The 14,331-nt window shown below is 37.1% G+C and overlaps 1 protein-coding gene across 6 annotated transcripts; it reads left to right on the top strand.

Moving 5' to 3' along the window:
• The first annotated feature begins 170 nt into the window (after positions 1–170).
• LOC123872946 (mediator of DNA damage checkpoint protein 1-like) lies at positions 171–12,970 on the top strand. 6 transcript variants are annotated; one of them, XM_045917563.1, is made up of 10 exons: positions 369–530; positions 642–743; positions 3,174–3,269; positions 4,022–4,234; positions 4,987–7,394; positions 7,518–7,590; positions 7,717–8,119; positions 9,466–9,618; positions 10,624–10,773; positions 11,856–12,970. In XM_045917563.1, exons 1-10 carry the CDS (start codon positions 453–455, stop codon positions 12,092–12,094), a joined length of 3,915 nt encoding a protein of 1,304 aa, XP_045773519.1. In that variant the 5' UTR covers positions 369–452; the 3' UTR covers positions 12,095–12,970. The 6 variants fall into 6 exon arrangements, with proteins under 6 accessions (XP_045773513.1, XP_045773519.1, XP_045773515.1 ...); XM_045917557.1 differs by adding an exon at positions 171–189 and having other exon boundaries at positions 434–530; positions 4,987–8,119; XM_045917559.1 differs by having other exon boundaries at positions 7,518–8,119.
• The last annotated feature ends 1,361 nt before the right edge of the window (positions 12,971–14,331 follow it).

Here is a 14,331-nt window from a genome sequence, read left to right as displayed (position 1 = left end):
GTTTTGAAATGGACGCAACAGCAACCACAGAATAGTAAGTCGCAAATCACAGGTTCTCTTAAAATTCGTTTCTATTTAACTATACCGTTTTTATTTTTTGTTTTATTTATTTTAGGAATGCCGGTGTACGGATAAACCTGTGAGACACTGATGCCTAAAATAAGTCTTCCTCTTCTTCTTTCTGTCAATGTGAGTGTTTTAATGTTGGTATTGAAGCATACAAATGATACAATAATCATACATTTTCATAATTTTTGTTTTTGTGTGGAAACCATAGACATTTTATGGTATTAGACTTTTAGATTTTAGAACGTAGTGATTATATTCTCTTTGGTATTATCTATGGTAGACCTGATGTCTGTACAGTAGGTACCGGCATTCTGTTAAAAATTTTGTCACTACTTTTGTAATAATTGTGATAATTGTGTTTTAGATTAATTCCGCAAAACAAAATGGAGTTAACGCAACGGCTTGAGTGTACACAAGAAGTGTATTCAGACAGTCTACGTGAAAAAACATCTTCAGAGCAGGTTAGCATCGTACATTGTTTATAAAATATTTGCTAATATTTTTAATAACTTTGCACTTATTTGCATAAATTAACAGGTATTTAGTAAAATAAAAACCATGCGTCTTTTTAGATTGGGTTTTTGGGTATCTGCGGTACTGAGCATCCACTTAAAATGGGTCCTAATAAAATTGGAAGAGACCCACAAATGTGCGATATCGTCCTCAATTTGAAAGTAAGTATCCTTAAATCTTAAATAAGCCTACGCCCTACACGCCTGAGAGGTGTGCTAAGTCTGCCAATTCATTCTGAGATGAATAATATAATGGTATGTATTTAATTAAAACAATCCTTTTTGGGTTCTGTCTAGGAATAGGAAATTAGGCGTGAAATAAAAGAAATAACTTGTTGCCTTCAGCACTGAATAGAAACAGGAAAAATATATTAGACAAATTAAATTATTTTGACAAGGAAGTAATAATGTCAGTTTCCTAGCACACTTGGACAGGAATAAAAAGGAATGTCGCCGTTGTGACTTTTTTTTAAACTGGTCAGGTGCGAGTCGGACTCGCGCACCGAGGGTTCCGAACTCGGGTATTTTTTTCGTCATTTTGCACAATAAATCAAAAATGATTATACATAAAAATCTGTTTTAGGATGTACAGTTAAAGCCCTTTCACGTGATACCCCACTTGTTACAATTATCTTACTTTGAAAATTGAAACACATTTAAATTTTTTATTAAGTATGTAAACACAAATTCATGGTTTTCAGATTTATTTCTTACTTATGCTATAAGACCTACCTATCATTCTAGGTCAACGAGAAGTACCCTATAGGTTTTCTTGATAGGCCAGACAGATGGATGGACCAACTGACAGACAGACAGACAGACAACAAAGTGATAAGTAGAAAGTGATAAGGGTTCCGTTTTTCCTTTTGAGGTATGTTACCCTAAAAAAATATGTTTTAAATGTCAAAATAGTTTTTAGTATATTTTTAATCATAAAATAAGATTGATTTTTGCAATCAAACATAACATAAACCAACATTCTATCTATTATATATCCAGACTATTATTATTATTACTATCCTTATATGTTCTGCTTTAATGCCCATGTTTATATTGTTATTACTAGGCCTCCGCAGTCTGTCCGTCTATCTGTAAGTGCCCTGTATCTCATGAACCATAATAGGTAAAAAAAAAATATTTCAATTACAACTATATAACAACAAATAATAACAATAACAAAATAGCTGCCCTGTAAATTAAAAAGTACATAAATAAATAATCTTGTATGATGGTACGGAACCCTATGTGTGCAAGTCAGACTTGCACTTGACTGGATTTCAATAATTATATTATATTTTTTGATCCATTACAGTTTATATTTTTCTAATATTTCAAACTAGCTGATGCCTGCGACTTCGTTCGCGTGGATGTAGGTTTTTTAAAATTCCCGTGGGAACTCTTTAATTTTCCGGGATAAAAAGTAGCCTATGTGCTACTCCAGGGTATAATCTATCTCCATTCTAAATTTCAGCCCAATCCGTCCAGTAGTTTTTACGTGAAGGAGTAACAAACATACATACACACACACACACACACACACACACACACACACACACGCACGCACGCACGCACGCACGCACGCACGCACGCACGCACGCACGCACGCACGCACGCACGCACGCACGCACGCACGCACGCACGCACGCACGCACGCACGCACGCACGCACGCACGCACGCACGCACGCACGCACGCACGCACGCACGCACGCACGCACGCACGCACGCACGCACGCACGCACGCACGCACGCACGCACGCACGCACGCACGCACGCACGCACGCACGCACGCACGCACGCACGCACGCACGCACGCACGCACGCACGCACGCACGCACGCACGCACGCACGCACGCACGCACGCACGCACGCACGCACACACACACACACACACACACACACACACACACACACACACACACACACACACACACACACACACACACACACACACACACACACACACACACACACACACACACACACACACACACACACACACACACACACACACACACACACACACACACACACACACACACACACACACACACACACACACACACACACACACAAACTTTCTCCTTTATAATATTAGTGTGATGTAGTGCAGTGTTCCGCAAACTTTTTGTGTTCAAGGTACATCTAGGAAAACGAAAAAAAATTGAGGTACACCACAAATTAAAAAACAGTTTTTAAGTAATATTAATCAACTTTTATTATTAATCAACAAACTTAAACTTTGTTTAATTGAGCATAGACGGTCTAAATTTGGAGTAATCGCTGACAAGGCTGCTCTCATTTCTTCTTTTATTTTATTTTACTTACCCTTACTAAAAATAATTTTATAAGATAACCTTATTTTTCCACGGCACACCAACTGATGATCACGGTACACCAGTGTGCCGCGGCACACACTTTGCGGAACACTGATCTAGTGTATGAATTCTAGCATTCATGCATGCAATCTAAACCTAAATATATCCATCACTTGTTTAAGCAATATTTTAATTTTTGATATACTTATCAATTTGTTTTTCTAGTTTTTGTATTTATTTAAGTGCTGTAAATTTTTTATTTTATTTCTTTTCCAGTCTATATCGAGACAGCATGCTGTAATTAACATTTTAAATAGCAGAGATTTTATGGTCATGGATTTGGGGTCAGCAAATAAGACCAAATTGTCAGGTGTAAGTACCTAATTAAGTAATCTTTCTAATATAACTGTAGAGAATCTGCCCTTTTATCACTAAATACTTAATAGTGTCAGCGTGTTAGACTAGGGTCCAAACCCTTCTCATTATGAAAAGAGACCTGTGCATGTGATGGGTTGATCAAGATGATGCCACAATAGTACCTAGGTACAGAAGAAAGCGGGAATGATGATATTAATGATTACATAGCAATTTTTTTAATTGGCGATGCCAAAAGGCTGAGGTTTCGATGGCTACGTAGGGAAATGAAGGTCGAATAGGTTAGCTGAATGAAGGGCTGACGGAATGTGTCTTCTGGCGTAGCCCATTGAAAAACTTTATCTTTAATTACTATTATCATCTTCCTCTCTCTCCAATGTATTAGTGGATGCGCCACCAGTAGGTGATAGCGGCGGACACTACAACTTCCATAGAGTTGTATACATTTGTTGGTAGGGCCACTGATTGCGCTGCCCCTGATGTCCTAGTGAGATAGTGCCCTTAGTAGCAAAATGTCATCAATGTTTCTATTTTAGTATGATCATTGATCATAGTACAACAGTTCACATCCTCTTATTATTTACTTATTGCTATATAATATTATATACACATTGTACACAATAAACTAAAATGATCAGTCTAAATGTGATTTGCTCTTCCTTTCATATTGCTTCCTGCAGAAAAGAGATTGTTTACTACACAATTGGCCACAATCTCTAAACTAAACTATACAGTTCTTTTTGTTTTAGAAAACACTGCCACCATTCTTATCTCAGCCTTTAAAAAATGGAGATGTGGTTCAATTTGGAGATGTTTTTGGAGTCTTCAGACTATTTCAGGAAAATGATCTGCCAATGACACAGGCCATGGATATTCCTGACACACCAGCGCATAACCGTCATGTCTCGAAGAACAATATACATGCTACAACTATACCTGAATCACCAGAAGTTAGTGATAAGGTAAGGGAATGCCAGTAAAGTGTACTTTCTGGGAAATATAATTAATATTAAAAATCGGCTGGGCTCACGTGATTAGTCGAAGCAAGCCCTGTCTGTCTATCTATGGTGTCTTAGAGACAAGGAAATCAAACCCTATCATGAAATTTGGCTGGTAGTTAGGTCATATAGCACAAGGAAAGGTAAAAATCCGAAAACCGTGAAGCGTTACATCACAAAAAAAAATGTGTTCAGGAACAAATAATAATTAGTTTACTTAAACCACATATAGATGGTGCTCTCCATCATTGACTTGCAGTGTTGGACATAAAAGTGCTGTCTTGTTTGATTGTACGAAACCCTTTGTGTGTGTGCGAACCTGACTTGCTTTTGACCAGTTTCTTTTTTACCCAACTATGGCCAAGCCAAAGGGAAGGGTTATGATTTTGGCAGTCTATGTATGTGTGTATGTTTGATATTAACTTGTCCATACAAAAAATGACACAGTTATTCAGCATTTGAACGGTTTTTAATTTATCTATTAATTTGGAATTCTTTATTGCACACACAAACATATAATATGCATAAAACACAGAAAAAACGATAGATGAGGGTGCAAAGGCGACTTTATTGCTAAAGCAGTTTCTGTCAAGCAACCTCTTATTATATCAGAATTGTGCTTAGAGCTTATCAAGCACTGCACTGCATTCAATCACTGCAGATTAGCATATGTTTTATCAAATTATTATTTATTGTTTTTTTGTCTTAATTTGCAGGAAGATTCATTCATTGCAGCATCAGAACAACAACCAAAAAATGCATTCAAAAGCCCAAATGATATTTTTTGGAAATCAAGTGGCAAAACAATATTAATTAAACCCATTGGTACAAATAAAATTGATAATGTGTATTGGAGCTCCTCTAAAAAGTCTGACTCTTTTAGTATGCAGTCAAATGTTTCTCATAATCTTAATGATTCATTGACATCGCCAGGCCATTCCCGTACCAACAAAGTACATGAGCAAAGTATTCATGATATAGACACACAAATAGACAAATTGGATACACAAGTACCAGTAAACCAAAACGAAAATTTAGATTCTATTTATAATGCCAACACTCAAATTGTAGAAAGTTCAGATTCGCTTAACATTCATGAAATAGAAACGCAATTGCCAGCTCAAGATTATTTGGCTTGCAAAAGGCAAGAGCAAGAAAACCTGAAAATTATTTCTAGAACACATAACAAAGAAAATGTTAGCAATATTTACAATGCTGAAACGCAAATGCCATTTGATGAGAAACCTGTATCACCAAAAGATAGCATACACAATGCAGAAACGCAAGTGATATTGAATGTTAAACCTAAGTTGTCTAGTTCTAGTAATGTTTCAGATGATATAATACTGTTTGACGAAATCGACAACGAGCCATTCGAAAATGATTTTGAATCTCAACAATTGCTTTCACCTAAATCTAACATTGAAAACCAAATAGTAACTGACGAATTTACAGAATCACAAGACACTAATTTTGTTCCACGAAAACGAGCTAATAGGATTGAATCTGACAGTTCCACTGACCGTGAAGAAATAAATATTGCTCCTACTCAGATAAAACCCGGATTAAACAATGATGACGACTTAACTGATTGTGAAGACTCAAATGACAATGACATAATCCAACCAAATAAACTTGTGGAAAACATAGAAGATTTACCAACTCAAATTTTAGATGATACGAAAATTTATGAAAAAAGCACAAAATTGGCCAACAAAGATGATAGTTTTGAAAACTTACCTACTCAAATAATAACTATTGAAGAAAATAAGACTATTAAAAATACTCGTAAACAAAAACCTGACATCTCGAATTTACCGACACAAGTGTTAGACCCCGAACAAGACATAAGCACTTGTTTCGAAGAAGCTCTAACTCAACAAATTTATTCTGAGGAAGTTGTAAAATTTAAAGTTCCTTTACAATCACCCATTAAAAAGAAGAGAAGGGCTGACGAAAGTAATAACAAAAGTAGTTCTGTTATTGAAATAACTGACGATGATGATGATGAGAAATATTACGCAGCTACGCAAGAGCTTTTTAATGACTTATGTTCTCAAAAAGCTCCGTCTCCAGAAGTCAAAGTCTTAAATAGTGAAAAAAATCAGTTTACAAAAAAAGAAGACAGTATTACTAGATCTTTTCAAAATGATTCATCTGAAAGTATTGATGCAGACGAAAAAATCTCCGAATTTGTTTCTAATTTAACGTGTTTACAAATTCAAGACGTAGTTGGAGTTCAAAAAGACGTAACCGTTCTAAAAAAAGTGCCTAGTGATGGCTCAGATATTGTGGCCACTCCAAAAAAGATAGATTGTCTCTCAGTGTTAGAAACTGATTTGCCTAACACCCAAGAAATCAAAACTGGGATATCGCTACTAGCTAATTCAGACCTTGAATCATTAAAGGACGATCTTAGCGAGTCAGACATTAATTCAGAGAAAAGTACGCCGATCAAATTGAAACTTAAAGAGACAGTGACACGTAAAATCAGGATTAATCTCTCAGATAAGTTCGATCTGGAAACTAAACCTGTAAGAAGTAGCTCTCGAGTGCGAAAGCCAACGTTGAGGATACAAAACTGCGATGAAACTTTTAAAGATGAGGCCGAAAAAATACTAAATCCTAATTTAACAAAAGCGCGAAAAATTGAAACTGACAGGCGATCTTCAAATGCAAACAATGATAAACATAAGAAAGAGAAATCAAGTAAAAGTAAAGTTGAAGACTATGGTCGATGTGATAAAAACAGTAGTAGCGCAAAAGATCAGCATAACTCTAAAAAAAATAACCCTACAAAAGTAGCAACAGAAAACCCTACGAGAATTGAATCTAAAAGAGAAAGAAAACCTAAACAAAAAGACGAGATGATCGACCACGTTAAGCCCAATATCAAAAAGACTACCTCAGAGGAGTCTAATGAAAAGAATCATTCAAATAGTACAGGTAGAAGTACACGCAGTAAACAAAAAGAAGAAGAAATAAGAAAAAACGAGTTAAATTCTAACAGCAAAATATCCAAATCAACAGAAAAAGATGAATTAAGGACAGACAAAAGTAATAAGAGCGATAAGAAATCGAATAAAGAAAGATCTAAATCTCCTGAAACACGAAGAAAAAGAACGAAGCAAGAAGGAAGTGCCGAGGTAGAAGTAAAGAAACCTGCCAGTAAAGAGCGATCTATGTCTTCAGAGTTAGGAATAAAGAAAAGGGAAAGATCTAAATCTCTGCAAACAGGAAGAAAAAGAACAAAGAAAGAAAGAAGTACTGAGTTAGAAGTGAAGAAAATCCCTAGTAAAGAACGATCTAGCTCTCCAGAGGTAGGAGTAAAGAAAAGGGAAAGATCTAAATCGTTGGAAACAGAAATAAAAAGGACGAAGAAAGAAAGAAGTGCAGAGTTAGAAGTAAAGAAAACCCACAGTAAAGAACGATCTGGGTCTCCAGAGTTAGGAGTGAAGAAAAAACCTCGTAAAGAAAGATCTAGGTCTCCTGAAATTGGAACAAAGAGAAGACCTGCTAGATCCTCGGAGAAGGAAACTGAAGAAAAACCAACAAAAGAAAGAAAGAATTCAGAAGAACCAATTAATATACTATCATCAAAACACGAACATAGTTCAGTGTACAGTGCTATCAGTAATCAGGTATCATCAGATACAAGCAATGATTCACCAACTAAACTCAAAAGGCCTGCAAGTTCCGAACTTGAGGTACCTAATGCAAAGAAACCTAGAAGACTGAGTAGTAATATGTCGATACTTAGAGCTACACCAACTAGGAAAAATAAGACGCAGTATGTTTTATTTACCGCATTTCCTAGTGATGAAGTGAAGAATAAACTGGAGAAGTTAGGTAAGTTTTACTTTTTTAGGGTTCCATACCTCAAAGGAAAAACGCAACCCTTATAGGATCACTTTGTTGTCTGTCTGTCTGTCCATCCGTCCGTCCGTCTTGTCTGTTAAGAAAACCTATAGGGTACTTCCCGTTGACCTAGAATTATGAAAATTGGTAGGTAGGTATGTCTTATAGCACAAGTAAAGGTATAAATCTGAAAACCGCGAATTTGTGGTTACATTATTAAATAAAATTAAAATGTGTTTCAATTTTTAAAGTAAGATAATTATACCAAGGGGGGTATCATATGAAAAGGCTTTACCTGTACATTGTGTAATAGTTTTGGAATTATCGTGCAAAACGTCGGAAAATTACCCGAGTACGGATCCCTCGGTGCGCGGGTCTGACTTGCTCTTGGCTGGTTTTTAATATTATTATTCCATGACAAGTTTCACCATTATCAACCGATAGACGCCCACTGTTGGATATAGGTCTCTAAGGACTTCCACACGCCACGGTCTTGGGCTGCTTGAAATCTGCGGCTCTCTGCGACTCGTTTCGAGGTCGCCATTACAGCACCTTGTTAATGTAGATAAATTTTTATTGACAACATTACGTCCGCTTTGTTACGGCATTACCCCTACATCGTCACTTACCATCAGATGCGAGCATAGTCAAGGCTTAAATTTGTCGTAATGCTCATGTCCTGTCCCATCCAGTAATCGTTGAGTGCTCTGCACTCGAAACTGCGAAGCAGTTAGTTTCTTATGACCCAGCTTCACTGACCCCTCTCAAAACAACTATGTACACAGGATCCAGGCTTGATCAGCTAAAGGTAGGGCAATTACAGGTAGAGCAGAAGTAAAGTTTTCAGGAAAGCTGGAAAAGCATCAGTGGTTCCTCTGGTGCTGCAAAAGACCAGATATGCCATGCCTGCCTTTCTTTCGTGACCCCTAGGGCGCCTCTGCTTGCAGTCAATGTTCGTAGATTCGTACACAGCATTTTATATTCTTTGGTTGCCACAGATGCAATACATTCCAAAGTTATTGTGACAAACCACTGTTAGTTCAGAATTTTATTGTTGAGATATAGCTACGCTAGACTTGGTAATTTTTTCTATCATAATATACTATGAGGTCGGTAGGAACGGCGGCATTCCGAACCTGTGGTAGATTATTTTGATGATTCAAAAGCACGTGTTGTAAAAGTTTAATTGAATATATTTTGAATTTTGAATTTTTTTGAGGGCATTGGTATTCTAAGGTAGGGCATTGCCCCATAGTGCCAGCCCCCTAGCTAAGGCCGTGGGCTTAATAAATTGGTCCCAGTTTACCAATCAATCAGCAATAATATTTTATTTAAAGGTGCCGTAGTAGTATCGGATGTGGTGACCTGCACAGTAGTGCTGACGCTGCAGATTAAGAGGACGTTCAAGCTTCTCTGCGCTATTGGCCTCGGCAAGCCAATCGTTGGCCCTGATTGGGTCCAAGTTTGTTCCGACACTAATATGATTGTTGGTAAGTATTTATTACTACCGAGTACCGACAGACATGCACTGATTTGCAGACTTATGAAAATGTAGAGTATACCTCAAGCTCGAAATATGAGATTTTGCACCTATCTTATCTCTATATTATTGTAAATTGCACAATTGAAAAGAGCAACCGCCGAGTTTCTTGCTGGTTCTTCTCGGTAGGAACGGCATTCCGAACCAGTGGTAAATTATTTGACGATTCAAAAGCACTTGTAAAAGTTTATTTGAATAAAAATCTATTCTATTCTATTCTATTCTATAATGTAGATATATGTAAATACCCAATGTATTAAGACAGCTTGTCCCACACACAATCCAACACAGTCAGTTTTAGACTTGACTTAGAAAAAGCATATTTTACAATCGAAGATAATGTAAATGATAAAAGAGTGTGGCTTTGACCTGCAGCTCGTTCCAGCAATGCGCGGGACTTCAATTACTTTTATACATGGCATAATATTGTATAACAATTAATTAATTATTATCTTTGAAAAGAGCATACGCAGAGTTTCTCGCTGGTTCTTCTCGGCAGGAAAGGCATTCCGAACCAGTGGTAGATGCTTTTGACGATACAAAAGTTCTTGTAAAAGTCTAAATGAATAAAAATATTTAGAACTAGAAGATGCCCGCAACTTCGCCCGCGTGGATTTGATTTTTGAAGATCCCGTGTGAACTGTTTGATTTTCCGGAATAAAAAGTTGCCTATTTCGATTACAGGGACGCAAGCTACTTCGGTACCTAACATACAAATCTGTTAAGTGGATGGATTTTTAGGAACTCTTTGATTTTCCGGGATAAAACGTAGCCTATGTCCATCCCCGGGATATAAGCTAACCGTGTACCAAATTTCGTCAGAATCGGTTACACTGTTGGGCCGTGAAAAGATTTATAATATTAGTATGGATTTTGAGTTTTTGTATTTACCGGGCTACTTCGGTCGGATATTTAATAGCGGGCGATTCATCTATATTTCAACCTTTTTGTCCAGATCCATGGCAGTACATATTGGTAGATGAAGTGAGCGAAAGGAAGTTTAAATTCAACTTGCATCGGACACTGGTCGGCAAGAGGGACTTCCTCAAGGGATACAATGTGTCATGCACACCCAATGTTGTGCCCAGACCACCAGAATTGAAGCGTGAGTTTTTTTTTTTATATATATACAGGGTGGTCAAAAAGTCGTGGATCAAACGCAATAGAGAGATAGATAGAGCAAAAAAAAATTCTACAGCATGGCCATATTTAAATTGCCCTAAAAGTTATCAATATTTTTGGGTTTTTAACAAAATACCAAATTCTCTTACAATTACACTAATTAAAAAAAATGTGATAAAAAACAATAAAACAAACGATGTTGTGTCATTACTAGATAATGTATCAGCACTACAAACCTTCTATTGAGGCTCTGGCTACCAAATTAGAAGAGCAATTAATTTTTTTCCAAAACTTTTAAAGCGTTACCAAAAATTAAGTGTCACTTTAAAAGCGCACTTTGAAAAAAAAAATGTACTACGGAAAAATGACTCTGTATTAGAAAAACTTGCTGATTTAATGCCAATTCAAATGAGGTATAATACATTACTCTTTGTTTCGTAATTCTGGTATTATAATCGTTTTTTCATGTCAAGGTGCAAATTTCAGTAGATTAGTTTAATTCAAAATAATTTTGAAGATTATCATGCTGCTAGTTAAACATCACTGTGCTTGTCACACTTAAAATTTGTGAAAATAACAGAAACTCTTCACTACCACCACGTGCCAGAACTACCCAGAACGCCCGTCTTGCAAGTAGTTCATCTTTTCTAGGAAACAAAAGGATAAAGAAACTATGTCTCTCTTTTACACTAATCATCCTTCCTTATTTCAACAATGTAAATAGGAATTAACTATATTTATATTTATTAAATAAAAATGTTTTCTTTGTTCCTTTGCTATCCCACTTGATAAAAGAGAAAAAAAAAACTTGGAGATCCCCAATTTTCATCGGTCAGGTCGATTTTATTCATATAAAATGTAGCCTATGTCACCCGGACAGACAGACAGACTGATGGACAGCGGAGGCTTAGTAATAGGGTTGGCATCCTTCAAGTATGAAACCTTAAAAACTAAGAGAGAACTAATGAGTTATTGTACTCTCAGACCAAGCTGCTATTTGCTATTGCCTAAAGAGGTTTTATTTCAATAATAATAAGTTATATATATATATATATTTTTTTTCAGTGATAGTGGAATGTTCGGGTGGAAAATGGAAGGAGGAAGGACCTAACTGGGTTTGTGTGTCGGCGCAATGCGACGATGAGTTGTGGGCCGACCTCAAGCGACGTGGCGCCATCTTAGTCACCCCAGAATTTATACTGGGAGGCGTGTTGAAACAGAAAGCCGAAATTAAGAAGTATATGTTGTGCATGGGACAGATGGAAAGGACTTTCGAATCTTTTTATGGTTGTCATACTCGATAAAGCATTTATCTTAATACACTTCTGTGTTGTCTTTTCGTTATACTTATACAGTATTATATCACAATTTGATCCATATGTCAAAGGTAATAAAGCTTTTAAATTATTTTCATAAGTGATAGTGAAATGTTCGGGTGGGAAATGGAATCACGAACTGCAGGCGCAGATCCAGCCCTCACAAAAGATTGTGGGCACAGCCACCCAAAAATCGGCCAAGTTTTTTTTTTCTTTCCAATATGTCCATCTGCGATTGGCCCTGCGGCCATAATCAGATGTGGGGAGTGGTGAATTTTTTTTAGTTTAGGGGCATTCTAATAATAATGTCCTCCCCTTCGTGCTGTAAATTATGGAGCATTATCTCTCAGCCGACTGGCCAAGTCAAATCGGCCAAGTGCCAGTCGGAGTATGAACTCGCTCATGATCGATATAGTTAGTGCATTCCTGTATAGGAGATGTTTACAAATCATGTGACACCCTGATCCAGATTTTGTACAGTGTACCTAGTTCCACGTGGGCAAAGCCATTGGGCAAACACTAGTAAATTAATTCATTCTTTTTTTTAAACCTGTAAAATGTTAGTTTATTCGCTCACGAAAATTATAAAAGTAAATGTGCGTTAGACTTAACTACTAAATCGATTATGATGAAATTTTTACAAGTTTAAAGGATAACATGTTAAATCAAACGCCGACCGTGGAAGTGTGAAGTCGCACGTGTATTGGGGTTGTGGGCATGCCCACCTCCCACAACGGTGGATCCGTGCCTGGGAGGAAGGTCATATAGAACCGCGCGCTGTGGCTCGGTCTCAAGCGACGTGGTGCTGTCGTGGTCTCTACAGAGTTCATACTAATAGGCATGTTTGGACAGAAACTCAATATTGAGAGGAATATGTTGTAAACAGATAGAATTATGATGTCCTATCGTGTCTGTGATTAGGATGTCTTGTCATTTTTCGTGTTTCTTATACCTCAACTAGCCGATGCCCGCGACTTCGCCCGCGTGGATTTAGGTTTTTGAAATCCTGTGGAAACTCTTTGATTTTCCGGGATAAAAAGTAGCCTATGTGCTAATCCAGGATATTATCTATCTCCATTCCTAATTTCAGCCAAATCCGTCCAGTAGTTTTTGCGTGAAGGAGTAACAAACATACACGCACACACACACACATACACACATACAAAGTTTCGCCTTTATAATATTAGTGTGATTAATGTGATGTGATTTCAACCGTATGTTGAAATAAATGGAGCTGAGCTTGTTGTTTTCGTAAATAATAGTGGAAAGTTCGGGCGGGAAATGGAAGGAGGTCATAGAACCGCGCGCTGTGGGCCGGTCTCAAGCGACGTGCTGCCGTCGCGGTCTTCACAGAGTTCATACTGGGAGCCATGTCGGACAGAAACTAGGTTGAGAGAAATATGTTGTGAAAAGATAGAATTATTTGATGTCTTGTCATTTTTCGTGTTTTCTTGTACCGTATACCTCAATTTCAACTGTATGTTGAAATAAATGGAGCTGGGTTTTAGTTGTTTTTGCAAATAATAGTGGAATGTTCGCTGGCATAAGTTAGTTGGAAATATATTTGTATGTACCGATTTTTACCAACTCGTTCGGATTTGGTAAAATCGCTGTCCCGGTATGAAAGACAGCAAATGCCATTTCTATTTTATTACTTCGAATTCGATGGCTCCAGAAGTATCGGAAGATTTTGTAAATAAACTGTGTGTCTAATATTAAGTCTATGTAACTAAAAACCACCAATAGTACAAAAAACTATAAAGTTGTAATTTAGAAATCTATCTGTAATTTAGTTTAAACCTATTTTTAAAATTGTGACACTATTTCACTTACGTACTTAGTACGCGACATATGAGATAGTGAGATGGCGATCGGGTTAGCGCGGGACGTTCTCAGCCCGGTTGCCATCCCGACCTGTCGCGTATTTTACAGTGCAAGCGTGTTTTAATGGTCGTTTTCTCGCAGCGAGATTATTTTCTCTCGATGTACTATCGAGATACAATCATGACTAGATATAGGTAGGTTTAGATTAACACTGACTTTCATACTAGAGCTGGCTGTTTTTTTTACCTCGTGAAATCTTTTCGCGTTACTCCTGTAAAACGTGTATTTTGAAGTAATTCGGCTTTATGCTTATTTTATGAATTATTTTTTGAATGAAGTATCTTCTATATAGTTCTTGCAATTCACGAGCGCGTGTGAAGTTCACTTGTGGTTACGTCGTG

Source organism: Maniola jurtina, chromosome 16, assembly GCF_905333055.1.
Source record: "Maniola jurtina chromosome 16, ilManJurt1.1, whole genome shotgun sequence".
Classification (NCBI taxonomy): Eukaryota; Metazoa; Arthropoda; class Insecta; order Lepidoptera; family Nymphalidae; genus Maniola; species Maniola jurtina.
The sequence above is the reverse complement of the archived record's forward strand: the minus strand, read 5'-3'. Positions and strand labels throughout refer to the sequence as shown.

Coding starts and splice junctions, on each gene's coding strand:
- LOC123872946 (XM_045917557.1), top strand. CDS start 453: ATGGAGTTAACGCAACGGCTTGAGTGTACACAAGAAGTGTATTCAGAC. Junction 8,120..9,465: donor GAATAAACTGGAGAAGTTAG/GTAAGTTTTACT, acceptor TTTTATTTAAAG/GTGCCGTAGTAGTATCGGAT. Junction 9,619..10,623: donor CGACACTAATATGATTGTTG/GTAAGTATTTAT, acceptor CTTTTTGTCCAG/ATCCATGGCAGTACATATTG.